This window comes from Stegostoma tigrinum, chromosome 1 (genome assembly GCF_030684315.1).
Source record: "Stegostoma tigrinum isolate sSteTig4 chromosome 1, sSteTig4.hap1, whole genome shotgun sequence".
Lineage (NCBI taxonomy): Eukaryota > Metazoa > Chordata > Chondrichthyes > Orectolobiformes > Stegostomatidae > Stegostoma > Stegostoma tigrinum.
This window is the reverse complement of record NC_081354.1, coordinates 159,850,712-159,867,464: the sequence shown is the minus strand read 5'-3', so window position 1 is coordinate 159,867,464 and position 16,753 is coordinate 159,850,712. Positions and strand designations below refer to the sequence as shown.

At 42.5% G+C, this 16,753-nt stretch overlaps 1 protein-coding gene across 1 annotated transcript in view; it reads right to left on the bottom strand.

Moving 5' to 3' along the window:
- Nucleotides 1-3,502: 3,502 nt before the first annotated feature.
- Nucleotides 3,503-16,753, bottom strand: part of smad7 (SMAD family member 7) — a 44,460-nt gene continuing 31,209 nt past the window's right edge. Inside the window, exon 4 of the mRNA XM_048533301.1 lies at nucleotides 3,503-4,394. Within this exon, the coding sequence (XP_048389258.1) occupies nucleotides 3,856-4,394 (539 nt within the window). The 3' untranslated portion in view covers nucleotides 3,503-3,855. The remainder of the gene's footprint in view (nucleotides 4,395-16,753) is intronic.

The following is a 16,753-nucleotide window of genomic DNA, read 5'->3' as shown; positions in this document are numbered from 1 at the left end:
AGGCATGGTGAGTTGCTGCAGGCCATCTTTTGGATAATACACACTGCTGCCAATGTGCAGTGGTGGTGGAGGCAATGAATGTTCAAGTTTGTGGCTGCACTGCTGATCATGAGCATCTGTGTCTTAGATGGTATCAAGTTAATTGAGTGCACTTAATCAGGGAAATGGGAAGTATTTCCATCCCATTCCTGACATGTACCTTGCATAGTTTGGAATCACGAGAGGGGATCTGACTGAAACATAAACTTCTATCAGAGCTGGACAGACTAGATGCAAAGAAGATGTTTTCCCTGGTTGAGGGGTCTAAAAGCAGGGACACAGTTTCAGAATAGTGGGTAGAGCATTTAGGACTGTGATGAGGAAATACTTCTTCACTCATAGGAAACCATGGAATTCTCTATCACAGAAGCTTGTGGAAGCTAAGTCACTGAATATGCTTAATATATCTTTAGATTTTAAATGTATCAAGGAGCACGGGAAGAAAGTAAGAACATACTGTTGAGATAGAAGCTTCAGCCACAATCATATTGAATGGTGGAGCAGGTTCAAAGGGCTGAATGGTCTACTCCCACTTTCTACGTTTTCAGCAACCTGTCTATGCAAGTGTTATTCTTTTCCCAATGAGAACTGTGGTCTAACACCCACTTATTGTTCAATGTAGGACTATCACGTACTGGAAAACCTTCTACAGGTTGAATACATTCAATTTCATTCTGCAATAGCAAAAGACAAAAACAGATGGGAGCTGCATTTGCTTCTAGAACTACCTGGTTTTTGAGTAGCAACAAATTTACAGTCAACGAGTGATCACTGCACCCAGCTCATATCTGCTGGAACTTGGTGTCAACTGAATCCTGTCTGACCTGTAGGAACTGATATTGCAGCACCATGTCACGTTAGAAGTGATGTTCTTCCTGTTTGATGTCCTCATCTTCATCTTCAGAAGACTGCTGCTGCTCTCCCAGCAGTTCAGAAAAAGTGCTCCTGAGATGCTGCTTGGCCTGCTGTGTTCATCCAGCCTCACATTTTATTACCCCCATTTGCCTGCTCCAGTTGTGCAGCGTGCACTATTTGTGCAGAACACTCTGCCTGGATTGGATGGCTAAAAGACATAAATACAACACTTATGAAAGAAGAGTTGTCTCAGTAGGTCAAGCATAATTTATCAAGAACATGCCAACCAGTTGGATAGTTCAGACATATATAAATTCATCATCAGAGTTTATACATATCACAGATGAAAAGCATTTAAAAATAAATAAAGATAAATAGTTAATAATAGGAAATGAATGAGGAAAAGCGCAATTCATTTAGGTCATTTACATAAATTGAGTGGACTTTTAACAAGCTAATTTGGAGTGTTCAAAAAACTTTGTCCCAAACTGATGTATCCTTCAAATATTTTCATTCATTTTTAAACTTTTTTCCATCGTTCCTTATGTGTCATTTGGTGGTATGTAACCTAATTTTTCTGTAGAAAATAAAATTGCTGACTTCCACGTATAAATGCTGAACAATTGTGAGTTCAATCCCACTTTTCTGAAGTAAAATTAAAACATTATTGCTACAGTATTGGATTACGTGCAGGAAAAATAATGTAATCACTGAAGGCTGCATTTGGCTTAATCACTATGTAGGCCTCGTAACCATGGTTATATCCTAATAAGCTTTGGAAAACCTGAAAAGCAAACTGGATGAATTTCTAAGTCTAATTAAGAACAGCTCTAAGTAAGTCTTGGTCAAATACATTTACACTTAACTCAAAGTTGCATCAGCATTTTCTACCCTGCGGATTTCACATTCTTTTCAGATCATGACAAGGCCCTCAGGGTATGTTAGGCAGGATGCTTTCAGCAGTGCTCTGGGGTAATTACTAAATGACCTGCTTGGGTTGAGAAATCCAGACTGAATCAAGAGAATTCATCCACAGTTTTAATCCCAACTATTTTCTTCCCAGCTTCTCTCTCTCTTCTCTGAATACATTGGAATCTTTTTCTGGCTTTCATATCAAACAGGTGAAGACTCTCCCCTACATTATGCAACAGGCAAATATCCAAGGGTGAGCCTTGAGTACGTGCACCAAGTCCTGAGAATAACAGGGACATCACAATCAATTCCAACAGAGATAGTAAGACCTGCCGATGCTGGAGTCAGAGGTTACACAGTGTGGAGCCGGAGCAACAGAGTACTCCTGGCAGCATCAGAGGAACAGGAAAGCTTTTTTTCTGAAGAAGGATCCTGACTCAAAACATCAACTTTCCTGCTCCTCTGATGCTGCCTGGCCTACTGTGTTCCTCCAGCTCCACACTTTGCAATCACAATCAATTCCTATTTTGCCCTTGCTAACTGTTCCCTAGGTGACTTTGCAAAGTGATCCAGTTTGGGATCAATTATTTCCTCTCAGTTCATTAGGATGAATCTACCTTGCGTCAGTATTCATTCTGCTTTGGGTCAGCAAACACAATGGCACATATTTAAATCTGGGACATCAGTTGCACTTTTAACTCTCTCATAATTAGACTTAATTGAAATATCTCCTCAATCCTGGAAACTATATCTCTCCCCAAACTTTGAAATTGTATTTGAAGGTCTCAACTTATTATAGGGGGACACTGCAACATACAGTAAAGCATTGCCATGACAAAATGGGTCAGTTGTGTTGTCCACCATGTGAATTCTTTCCTACGGCAAGTTCAGTATCAAAGAAGAAAGTTGCAATTGAAGATGCAAAGATATAAATATGCCATGCAGAGAGTAGAGAAATTAGATAAGTGGAGTTGTTCTGTCCACATCCCGGTTAAAAGACTAACATTAGTGTTGCCCTGATAGCTCAAAGGATAAAGACACTGTTTGATACATTACTGGTACAGTACTAAACCACACAGACCAGGGAAATGATATGACCAAAGTTAAATCTGCAGGAGCAGCATCTGAAGTCAATCTCAGCTAGGAAAGGATAAGTTAATTCAACTCCTTGTTCATGATTCCCTGTCCAGTCGCCCTTTATGTAAATCACGTATGGAGGCTGGGCTGATAACTGGAGTTATTATGCCTCTGTCAGTCATTTGGTCAAATACAAACATTATTCCTTCAGTTTATGGTGACACATGGGAAGTGACACTTGTTTGGAAGTATTGAAAGCCTGTCAACAAAAGGAATTGTGTCCTGCTTGGACCAGTGGTTTCAAAAGAGGTGGTGAGAAAGAACATTTGATGAACAGCCACTAACCTTGTCTGTGCCCTTTGGGTGAAGGATAGAAGACAGATTTCACTAAACCAAATAATATTTCAAACACAGGCTGCAACCCAAATCAGTCCCTCACTCATCACATTCCTGGTAAATTTACTGACCTTCAAAAGGTCACAAATGAGTTTAATTGACACCAGAGGGGGAATTTTCCTTAGTGCTCTAAATAATGAAATTGTAAATCTGTTGACAAGGGGGAACTCAAAGACAAATCTTCTGCTCACATTGCTCCACATCTAAAAAGGCACACAAAGCATTTTTTTTAAATCAGGTGTACAATTTTATTTTTCCACTTGAACATAAAACTCCTCTATTTAAAAAAAACACATTCTTCTTGGTTTCAGCACCCATAAGAACACCAATTTTGTGTTATTTAAATTTTGGCGTTTTTTTTCATCTTATTTGCATTTATATTAAGCAAAGTGCATCTTTATTTTGTCTGGTTTACACATTGCACAATACATAAATAATGCTATAAAACGTCTTCATATTTACAAGTAATATAATATATTTATATATAACATAAAATACACTTTTTCTCTTATTAAATCTCATTACTTTTCATTGAAAGCGCCTCTGTTGAATCCCAGTCCTTTAATAACACCACTCTCATCGGTTATTGAGGAACACCTCCAGCCAGCAAGGGCAGCTGGTTATGAATTGTCTCGTGTAGCATTGGCCCCAGCCTTTTACAAAACTAATTTGGACGCTGAATCCAGACCACGGTTCGTGCGTGAAATCATGGTCATTGGGTCTCTGCAAGGTATAAGACTTCTCGTAGTCAAAAGCCTTAATGGAATAACCCGGGAACACTTTATGAACGAGTAACGTCCTGGAGTCTGGGTTGTCCAGTGTGACTGACTTGATGAAGATTGGGTAGTTGCTGCGGTTGTAGACCCACACTCCGTCCGGCTCCTTACTCAGCTGGATGCCATAGCCAATTTTGCTCCGGACTTTGGTCACCAGCTGGCTCTTGTTGTCTGAGTTTAACTGTCCCAGGCAGAATCCGTTCCCGTGAGGTAGATCGTAGAAGATATCGAGGGAGGCTTCTTGGACAGTGTACAGGCGCCCCACTCGAGTCCGCTCCTCCCAGTATGCAACAACACACCAGTGCGACCGACTTCCCAGCTCCTGACTTATTCGGGAATCTGTAGGAGGTAAAGGAAAAAAGAAAACGTTAGTTTAGCAAGAATATGAAATGACAGAAGGATCTGCTGGTTACATGATAACCTGAAGTTCAGTGCATTGATATCAATATGCCATCAGGCTTTACTTACTAAATTACCCTGGTGACTACATCCCAAAATACTTCATTGGCTGTAAAATGATTTTAGAACATCATGACATTATGAAAGGCACTATATAATGCATATCTTCCCTTCAGTTTCAATTTCTTCCCACTTCCAAAGACAAGGGCATAGTGACTGTTCCTCCACAATTCAGCGGATGCTCAAAACGTTTGCAAAACCACTGTTCTTTAGGATGTTATGAACAGTACAAATGCAAAGACAGAGGCACGAAAAAAATACCCAAAGTAAAATATTTTATGTATGTCAGGATCTTTCAACAAAGCTGGTAGTTTTTGATCACACACACACACACACACACACACACACACACACACACACACACACACACACACACACACACACACACACACACACACCACCTTAGAAGCAAACATTTGCCCTATATTTCCTTGATGTCTAAGCCTGCGTTGTGAGAATGTCTTCCCATTTACCAGTAGCCTTGTCAATCCAACAATGTTTTCTTTTAATAGATGTGGTTAAGTTACTGTCATCACTGATGTATGAATGTACTAATCTCTCCCAATGTGTACTCGTATAGCAAAAGGGAAAAAAACACAAACATGGAAATGACAGCAACATAGAACAACACACACACACACCTAAAACTAGACAGCAACAAAGACACGTTTCAGCAATGTACAGCCACACATGGATCCCAATTGCCAATAGGATCCCAAATCCCTGATCAGCTTAAAAAGAATTAAGAGGGGAGTACCCTACCATTTTAACAGCTGCACACCACTACCTCCCATGACCAGCAATTTAACCATGCAAATGGCATTAATCATATTAAGTCAAGCACTTCTGCGCCTTACCAAGAGAAAGTCCTGCCTTAGGGAATTTGAATAGCCGTTGGTCCCAGAACCCCAAAACAATGCCTGGTGGCTGTGGCCAGGACTACAGGCAAGTCCCATTCTTGCTGGGCAGGTTTAGGGTTAACGTGTTGGGAGGTAGCTAGGATTAAGTAGCTGAGGGCAGTTGGGAATAACCTTAGGGGAAGGTGCTATTGATGGGACCCCAGGGGCCCACAAAAGCAGGATCCCCTCATCTGCCTGACACTACCCAGTGCAGGCACATGGCATGGCTCACTCCCACTCAGAGAGAAGGAGAAAGGCCAGTTGGGAATGAGTAAGGTGGATGGGTCACCAATGATGCAAGGGCAGTCAAGAACAAGCAGAGACAGAGCTGAGCAGGCTAATGGCTGCGGAGGATTGAAAGTTACACATATCTCTCCCAATTGGAATTTCCAGTTTTTCACGAGAACAGAGTTGGCCATGGGCCCTCTCTCATGTGGCTCCAAGCGTCAAACTCTTGCACAGCTAGCTTCTCGCATGTTAACTTTAGATAGCTACAAACCCAGGGTGTGAACAGAATGCTGAGGTTGTCTATGGCAACCATGGGGCAGGAATTTCTCTCTGGGGAAGGAAGGCAGGAGCTGGGACCACTTCCAAATCCTCAACATGCGCCCTGGGAGGAAACAGGCACTCAACAGGATTTTCATTGACTATCGCTTTAAATTGGCACGATGCCAGGTCCCCTGTCCATTTGAGGGCAGCAGGCAGGATCTTGAAATTGGAGGTCCAGTTGGAGGCCTTGAAGCAGCAGTCGTCGGTAAGGGACTATGAGCACACCACAACAAGATGGTGGCCTATCACTGACTGTGTTAAAACGTATTAAACGTTGGCTCTTGCAGCCAGGCCACCACAATGAAGGGCAAATCACCTCACTGATTGGCCTTAGGCTACTCTTGGACACAGGTAGAAGGGGAGGACCCTTGGGCCTACTGCAATGCTGCTTCCAAACCCTCCACCAGCTTCAAGTCTGCCTGCCAAATTCCAGGCACCCAAACCATACCCTGTCGATGCAGAGTAATTTATTTTCTTTTCTCTACCCAGAATTCCTATTACACACAACTGAGAGATCTTCGCACCACCAAAATCGCCGCCATTATGCTGACTTCTTTGCATCTTTTTAAAAAGTAATCACTATCAATCAGATCACCCGTGCAGCCAGTTAAATATGTACATGAAAAGCCTGTTAAGGGCAAAGTAAACCAAAGTCAAGGGGCGGAGGGATGGGGAGGGAGACCGGGAGGGACTAAATCAAGATAGATTTGGAGGGAGAAATAAAGCGCTGTATCCCCCACAGTACCCACCTCTCTCTAAAGGCTTCGACAGCATTGATGGACATGCACAGTACTTTCAGTCAGCTCCTAATAATTGACCTTAACAAGATTTTTAAGAAGCCCAATCAGCCTTACACCAGACAGGGTGCTGCTAACCCTGCAGGCCCCAAGCATGCTTTCATGAAAATGACTGACGTTGTGAATAGTAAAAGGAAATCAACAATTTGAGGCCTGTCCAATTCCTTTCCTGCCTTCACTAAGGCCTGAAATTCCAGCTCACAATTTCCACAGGTTCACCTTGAAGCAGACCCACCAACACACTAACTTGGCTACTGGCCGGCTAACTTGCTTTAACTCCTCCGTACAAGCCCAGCAAAGCAGATCAACTTGGGAGATGCACTGAGCAAAGACCTCTCTAAACACCAGTGATCGTGGGACTGTTTAAAAAAACAGTTGTGATATTTAAATCAATGTGAGGTTGGATGCCCAGTCTGAGTTTTGATGTACAAAAGCTGCCTGGAATTTTCTTTTTGTTTAATTAACATCACATTCTAGTTTAAGTTGACTGTTCTGGGAGACTGGGCATGCCACAGAGAGCTCACAACGGCCAATGCAGTAACACGCCTTTAACTAACCAAAACCTAGTCTGAATTATTAACGTCAAAGCAGGGCAGACACATGAATATAAATGTTTTATGAATGTCTGGTTTATTTACAGTTGTGACTCAAGTTTTTTTTTCTACTATATCTTTGGTTAATCCAGCAGCCCGCAGCACTGTCTCTAAATGGATGTCTCTGTGTTTGACACGTTGTGCATTTATTTAGCTTCATCCTGGCTACAGGAGCTACTCAGCGGGCAATTGTGTTGGCTTGCTCAGATGTCGTGAAGCTAAAATGAGGAAGTGTTGGCCTGCTCCCGTAAACTGTATCCTTTTACCCTTCACACAGCCACCCCCCCCCCCCCACGCCGCCACCAAATCTCTGCCACTCCCTAACTGTTTACCCCAACCAACACTTACTGTGCCCCTCGAAACCCTCTCCAGCTCAGCCATATCCAACTAAAATGCTGGCAGTGATCAAGGAGCAGGGAAGGGGGAAAAAAAATGTGTCAAATTACTTCAAAACTCTACTTCAAATAACACTCCATAAAACATGCACTGAAATCAAATAACAGCATGTTCAGTGGGGCACTTTTCACCAAACCGCACCCCCCCCCCTCCCCGTCCCTCACCAAGTCCTCCACGTAGCCCCTCAGCACACAAAACAGGAATACATTCATCTCCGAAATGAAACAAGAGAGAAAAGAAAAACAAGGACAAAAATAATCTTAACAAACACCGGGAACTTTATTCCACTCCTGAGACCTGACTGTAACCACCCGTCGCGCCAAAGAAAATCCCAGATTGGCCAGGACGGGCTTCCTTTCATCTTCACCGCCCGGCAAACCACCCAGTAATTTTCAGGGAGCTGTCACTACAGCCAGGTCAGAGATTCCGTTATTTGCTCCTCCCAGATGAACTGAGCTCCGTTTCTTAAAGTGGTAGTCCAAACCACCCCTGCGCGCTGGGGTGTAAAAATAACTCCCGCTCTCCACCCCGCCTCTCCCCCCCAGGTTTAAATTCTTCAGCATACACTTTAGAACTGCAGAGTTCCGTGTAATTACCGTTTCAATTCTCACTCAGACACAAAAGGGATGAGCCAAGTTACATCCTGGCGCAGTACATCCCAGCTGCGGGACCACACTTTGATTCATGATAACAAGGTGTAGAGCTGGATGAACACAGCAGGCCAAGCAGTATCAGAGGAGCAGGAGGGCTGACATTTCTGAAGAAACATAAATATGAAGAAGGGTCTAGGCCCGAAAACGTCAGCTTTCCTGCTCCTCTGATGCATTTGCAGTTCCTACTATCCTGGCAGACTTGGGATTGGTTTAGTGTTGGTATATACAGCGTCTGAACATTGCCCAGACACACAATGGCCCCAACGTAATAAAATGTGAGGCTGGATGAACACAGCAGGCCCAGCAGCATCTCAGGAGCACAAAAGCTGACGTTTCGGGCCTAGACACTTCATCAGAGAGGGGGATGGGGAGAGGGTTCTGGAATAAATAGGGAGAGGGGGGAGGCGGACCGAAGATGGAGAGAAAAGAAGATAGGTGGAGAGGAGAGTATAGGTGGGGAGGGTGGGAGGGGATACAAGAGAGTTGCAGTGGGAGAGAGATTCCCTGAGGTTGGTCCGGAGGGAGGTGGGTAACTTCTTCAGGTTAGGCATCCCTGGAAGAGGCTTCGCAGTGAGGTTAAAATTGTATCAGAGATAATGGGAACTGCAGATGCTGGAGAATCCAAGATAATAAAATGTGAGGCTGGATGAACACAGCAGGCCCAGCAGCATTTCAGGAGCACAAAAGCTGACAATGGCCCCAGCAAACTTTCCGTAATGTTGGGATTTAGAATCAGAGCACACCTTATTGAAACATATAAGATTCTTAGGGGACTTGACAGGGTGGAGGCAGAAAGGTTGTTTCCCGAGTGGGAGTGTCTCGGAGTAAGGGTCATCATCACAGAATAACGGGATCACACATTTAAGATACAGAGGAAGAGGAATTTCTACCCTGGGCATAGTGAATCTGTGGAAATCTTTACCACAGAGGGCTGTCCAGGTTGGACCATTAAGTACCTTCAAGGGGAGACAGATTTTTAAAATCGGTAAAGGAATGAAGTGCTAGGGAAAAAGGCAAGAACGTTGAGTTATGGATTATCAGATTAGTCTTGATCTCAGTGAATGGCAGAAGAGATTTGATGGGCTGAATGGCCTACTTCTGCTCGTATGCTTTATAGATCATGGCTGAATGTAAATCAGCAACTTTAAGGGAAGGGAGAAAATAGATGTCAATACATTCTGGTGAGCGACTCAAACAAATGAGGATCTATTTGAACGTGCTATCAAGCAAGAGTTTGTAGGGTACATTTTAACGATTGGAAGAAAGGGTTGGTACAGGTCAGCCAATACCAGGTGAGCATACTGTATCACACTGCAGCATTGGGCCTCTGGCCTTCCTTCTTCCATATCGTTACTGCAAATGGAGTATTCTGTTCCCACCTCAGCTAGGCAATTGAGTAAAACTGGGAATAGCACAGTGTCTCAGAATGGAAACTGGCAGGAGCAGAGGACAGAGCACACACAAATTGTTTTGCAGTGCCAAAGGTCTGGATAACAGCTTGCTTCAGAACTTAAAACAGCAAGATATTTTGCTTCTGTTGATTCTGACCCACTTGATGGGACCTGCTAACATTATCAGGTAAGGTATAAAAATGGGAGGGGTTGGTGGGTTGCTTGCACTTTGTAATGCATCGTCAATAAAAAGAGATGGACCACACAAAGGTCTTTCTGCATGCCTGGCTGCAAGCAAGAGCCCTCTCATTCATTGCAAGACCTGGGGCCTGAACAATAAAACTGGGGAAAAAGAGAATAGGCTCTGCTCCTTTTGTCTGCAAAAGCCTGTCTCCAGTGAATGAGGCAGACAGCTGATTGCTGCTTCCTGCTCACATTCTTTATCCATAGGCGTATGCTACTCATCAGCCATGCAAATTACAGAGTGCAACTCTGTCCTCAGGGCAACTGCTGCACACACTTCACTCAAGTAAGTTAAACCCTTAAAGGGAGGGCGGGGGATTTACAGTTTGAGACAATTTATTTCCAGACAGAGTGTAATTGTCTTCGGAGTCTTCTTGTCCCATTTTTTTTCCTTATATTATATGGTAAATATAGATTATTTTTTACGCAACAAAGATATAGGCATAAATTTAGTGAACAGGCTGTCCATAATTTTCATGCAAATACATTTTGAAAACTTTAAAATTATTGTGCCAAAGATGCTAATTATGCCTCACTACTTATCAGATAGAAACTGTCAGTGAACAAAAAAATAAAATGCTCCTCAGCTCCTCCACACGCCTCACCCAGAACACAGCTCTGATCATTCTGTAGCAGAGAAAGAGAGAGTGCTGTGTGTATCATATATAAGCAGGATTAGGCAGCCCTGCAGCGCACGTAATAGTCAAATAGCCTGTTAAATAATCAACATTTAAAAGTTCAAAGCTTTAAAAATGGCCTCTTCAGGATATGGCAGGGGGCAGCCAACATTGCAGTACGTGTCAGTACCAAGTGAAAGTGGGGAAGGGGCGTACCAAGGGGAAAGTAAGGTGTAAATATTTTGATACATTTCTTTTATCACCAACTATTGTGTTCTATGATACAGGATATTTGTCTGCAGCTGTCAGTGCTACCATCATAGTATTAACACAGTCCTGTTACATAAAGACTCTCAGACAAATACCTTCAGCCTCTTTGGCAAGGTGTTCCATTGCTCTTTAGAGCTAACAGATTAACTGAGACATATTCCTATTAAGCATCTGAACCTTGAAATTACTGTTGCTGATATTAGCATCTGAACAGTGTGACTGGAACTCGCATCTCCTCCTCAACTTTAACTCAGGCAACAATCCATTAATTTGAAATGGGTTAAAGCCTTCATTAAAATACCAGACAACTACTGCTAACTGAGACAGGGCAGGAGGTGAGATTAAAAATTTAAAATGCTCTGCTGTTGCCAACAAAATGGCAAAGGGTGGTGAGACATGTGGAGGGCGTACAACTGCCACTCCCCTGACAGGTTTACAGCAAAGACAAAATTGTTTGCTTTTCGTAAAAATAAATGTTGTATTTTAAATGTTTATGCCAACATCACAGCATTCCAAAGCAGTTTATGGTGTGGAAAACACTGGGGAGATGTGAAAATGTCTTACATAAACCTTCACTTGGTTATAAAAAGTGCAACACACAAGATAACTCAAAGAACAGTTTTCACTGGGCTGGGAAGACACAGATACAATTATGGAATAGAACCCAATATAGAAAAACACAATTGGTTTTCTATCACACTGTAATAAAGCCTTCACATGAGGAGTCGTGAGACCACAACCCAGCTTGACACAACTGCATGAGAAAAACATATTTAATACCCCTCTCCGATATATAAATGATTTAAAAATAATTATTACCAAGCATGGGGACGGGAAAAGCCTTTCTGCCAAGTTTCGATGACTGAACCCATTGATAAGTCTCAAGCATGTAAAATATTAAAGGGGAGGGGCAATGAAAAATAAATAACCAACGTATGATTTTTCTTTTAAAAAACATCTTCTACAGCCAAATATTATTGAGTTCGGTGAGAGTAGATGAGGTAATTGAAACAGAGCGAAGAGAAGTCACACGGAAGGGAAAAGACTGGTAATCATTTCAGTTCTGAGCATGCAATCATTTCAGTGCTCACTGGTTTTGACTGAACAACTATATTAGCACCCGCTCTGTAACCAGTTCAAGGCTTTCGGAAGCTCGGATTCTTCCTTTTTTGGGAATATGTGTTTGTAGCTAATGTAGTTGGTGGTAGCTTTTTGTCTTTTTCAAGATTGCGCACCTGGCCAATTCACTGGGTATCATAAAGGACCTTGATTTACAAATGTGTGTGTAGCATGTGTCAAATTGCCAGGACACTCTCCCCAACAGTGACAAGCCAATTGCATGGTTTTCAATGATATTTAACCAACAGAAATCAACATTTCTCTCTATATTACCATCACTAGAACACTTATTTGGCCGATATTTGGTTGGTACTAGGGAATTTAGGAATACTGAAAAATAAACACATTTCATTTTGAACTCAAAGAAATGAATAGACACAAAGTGAAGGGAAAACATTTACACTCCACCAGTGTCCTGAGTACTTTGATAAAGGTATTACCATAGAGTTTGGTGTTTGCCACCAACTGGACACTACCATCAAGGCAAAAAGACGTTCTGTCTATTCACATAAATGAGCAATTTGTTGCTTGAATTTCAATGTTGGTGCCTGGTATGTGGGCCATATGTTCCAAACATTGGTGGATCATATTAAACAAACAGCAAATTCCTTCGGCTGTTTGCAATGGTACTGTACCCCAACCAGCCTACTCTTACAAAACGCACACAGTGTCCTACATTACTGGATGTGTGCTGCATATTCCAGACCGTGCAGAGGATTATCTTGACAGCTGATTTAGGATTGTCAGTTCGGCTTGTGTGTGCTGGAAGCTATGCGTATTAATACACAAGGCTCTCTTCCTTTGCTGACAGAAAGAACATGCACGCTCACTGCGCCTGTTTCAATGTAACAAAATAGGTGACAGCCACTTTCCAGTTCATTTCTCAGGGCAATGACTTGACAAATCTGAATCAACCTGCGTTGGCAGTTAGCTGTCGTTATTTGTTAACTGGTGCATTCTCTATTGCAACACAACCACCAATCAGGGTCTACTTGCAAAATAATCAGGAATCTCCTCTCATACAGTATGAATGTTGTTTTACCAACACTGTGGTGTTCTTTGCTGTTTGTGGAAGCTTTCTGCAAGTCTTCCTTCTTTAATAATTCCCTCTTTAACCTGGAGACCCAATTCTACAATGCAATTTTATAAGCCCCACCCCCTCATTCATGTCCAAGAGGAGTTCCTTTTGTTCGGGATGATATAAATTCAGTCAATGAGCTTTCATTGGTGTCAACAGGATAACTATATGAAAATTGTACTTGTGGCTTAAAAAGATCGATGTAGAATTCTACTAAAAGTACTTTTCCTGATAAATTGTATGTAGTCTACAATATAAGTAGGGCATAAAATGTTTCATAAACACAATATAAAATTTGTAATTGTGTGCTGTTTATCGTAGCTGAAGTGAACATGGTGTAAACACATTGCATTCCCAACGTCATCCCAACACTGAAAACTGCTGTGGTTATAAAGCCCAGGAAATTCTGTACCTTGCCGTTTCTCCTTTTCCCCATCACCCCTCTTCCACTCACTGCCCCTTCAAACTCTCCAACCATTGGCCAACTTTACAACTTTTAACAACCTGCAGACTGTGTCCCCGTGGCATCTGAAAGGGAAAACAACACCATCCGGCAGACTGGAGACAGACAGCAGCCTGGAGAAGTTAATGATTACTTCTGTCTGGCTTTATAATCAAATCATTTCTATTCCTGATCACACGGCTTTTCTTTCCTGACACACCACATAGACAGAGGGGGATTGCAGCTTGTGATACGAATCACCCACTGCTGGTATTCTCCAAGTGTATCTCCCACTTCTTAAAGGGTGTTAATGTGTAAAAAAGTTACTCAATCTCCACAGCTACTCCCCATTCCGCACCTCCCCCCACCACCATTCCACCCCTGCTGTATACATTCTACATTATTCTGACCCAAATAGCAGATTGCAAAGTAAGAACAGACAACTGTCTGTACTGTACAGGCTGAAATGGAAGCTCAGCAGGTCAGTCTGAAGGGCGAAAGCACAGCTTTATTCTCCCGCACAGTCTGGCTGGAGCCACCCCTACTGCTTTTTGATCATTATTTCTATGGCTGTCCAAAGCTTCAAAATGTAGGAGATGTGATTTATCAAAATTAGAGATCTGGGTCTAAACAAGAAGTTCGGTTAGAACCTATTTCAAACAACAAAGTGACTTTATTGTTTTCAACATTATTCAGCCAATGGATTCATCACATTTTTTTCCACTTTTGCAAAAGAGTTCAACCACCAGGACACCAGTTAAAAATTAAAAGGTCCAGAACTAAGAAATAAAGATCTTCTGTTTATCTGATACCTTATCATCTCTCTCAGGACGTTTCATAGTGCTTCAGATCTGACTGTTTTCTGACACTGCTGTCTGCATTGTTCGTTCAGTAAATGTGGCAGAATGTTTTCACACTGCCAAGTCATACAAACAGCAATGAGATGAACAATTTCAGTTGTTTTTGTCATACAGAAAGGCAGTAAAGTGGCATTTTTATATTCAAGATTGCGGAATACTCTACCAGTGAATTGGACAGTACAACAATTCAAAGGGCAATATGGTGCGTTCTTGGAGAGAGGTTTCTGGTATGAAGGTAGGAAAGTGAGATGAATCCTTGTCAAAGCAGCTACTGGGTCAGTTGCTCTGTCCCTCAAGATGTCCACCTCCACCTAAACATCCCAGTTCAGATCCTTCAGTTAAATTTAAATTCTCCTAACTTTTCAGTGTATACAAGCCCATCAGAGAGCTTTTCACAATGTCCCCAATGCCAATGCTGCCCCTGAAACTCAAAAGGTTTGTGCCACACAATTTTTAGAGTGTTTCCACAACTATACTGAACTTTTTCTGGTGGGCAGTGAACTCAGCAGGTCTGCCAATTGTGCATTCTGATCCATCCTACACAGGGTGTGTGACAAAACAACTACTTTTCAATTAAAAATCTCAGTAATAATCTCAGTAATGAAGATCTAGATTAACAACACTTCCCACACCTCCCTCTTTACTCTTACAGATTCAAGGTCTAAATTATTAGAACATGGCTCCACTGTCACTGAGATTGAGGGGCTGCTGTCACAGCCCTGCAGCACAATTTCATTGACACACCACCAAGCACCTGGTCTGCTCCTCAGTTTATAGCTCAGATCTGATTCCCAACACCTCAATCAGTACGAGAATCCTGCCAGAGCTTTCAAAACTAAGCCAGGCCCTGAACACACCCCCTTCCTTTCTGCACTTCTAGAAAAGGCCATTTAATAAAGGCCAACACAAACAGGCAGGAGTTCAACAGACTGAAATTTGAAGGCATCTGATTGTGTTTATCCAACCTTGCATCTCACACAGGTTCCTAACCATATGTCACCTTTCAACATGGAGAGGTCTTCAGTTGCTACTCCTCTGAAGGTTTCGCTTGACTATTTATGATTCTCTGAATTACACCAGGGGTTGCTGTGATACATTCAATTTCCCTCCAGTAACTGAGGTGGAGTATGTGATCTGTCTGAACCCATTTATAGACAATGTTGAGAGTCAAAGCAGGGCAAGAAATATCAAAGAACATAGAATCCCTACAGTGTGGAAACAGCCCCTTCAGCCCAACAAGTGTACACCGACCCTCAGAGCGTCCTACCCAGACTCATCCCCCTATTCTGCACATCCCTGAACACCATGGGCAATTTATATGGCTGATCCACCTACCTTACCTACACAGACACAGGGAGAACGTGCAAACTCCACACAGTCACCCGAGGGCGGAATCGAACCCATTCCCTAACACTGTGAGGCAGCAGTGCTAACCACTGAGCCACCATGCCGCCCTCTATATATTCTCTCCAAAAACATATCTCCCCATCAAAAACTTGTTCAGTTTTCTTGGCAAAATGCCAGCTGTTTCCTAGCCATTAGCTCAAAGTAAATGATGACATTAATGACAGTGCCCCACCCACCAGAACTTCAACCAGCAACAGACGAGAGGAACACAATGCGTGACTCAGGCTGAGTGTTTTGGCTTGTTTGAAACCGGAACAGCATCAGCCTTGTAGGATATTAGTATGTCAATGTAATCTAATTGAGGAAATGGCAAAGAAACCTGAAAAGAAAGAGTGCAAACGAGGAATAGAGAAGTGTATTATGTAACTGGTTTGTTCTTGTGTATACCAATGCTCTTTTAGAAAATTTAAACAGTGCACAGAGCCTAACCAACAAAGTTAAACCCCACAGGAAAAGCCACCTACATGTTTTCATTACGGCGTCTGGTAAATTAATTCAGCAAGGGGAAGGGCAGTTGTCCTGATGGAGGAGAACTTTTACTGATAAATTAAAGAAGCTGAGAAGGAACTTGTAATGATGACTGTGATACTTTTAACAACCTCAAGCAGAAGTTCAAGGTCAATGCACGGAAAAACTAATGCGGTCTTCAGAACAGCAAAATTGATAAAGGTTTCCTGCATTTATAACACAAATGACAGACCCAAGGGTGGGGTCTCAGGGTTCTACATACAGCAACATTTTAGCCCAGTGTTGTGACCGGCTTGCAGCTTTGTTACTCTCGTACTAGCACATCTAAAAAGTAATCTCCATTGGTGATCATAATGTCAAAGGGTTCCTATAAACCCAGGGTCTGAGAATTGGCACTGGGCTTCAAGATCATGCATGTGAGAACAGTGCAGTAGCCCTCAGTCGGCGTGTAGTGAAT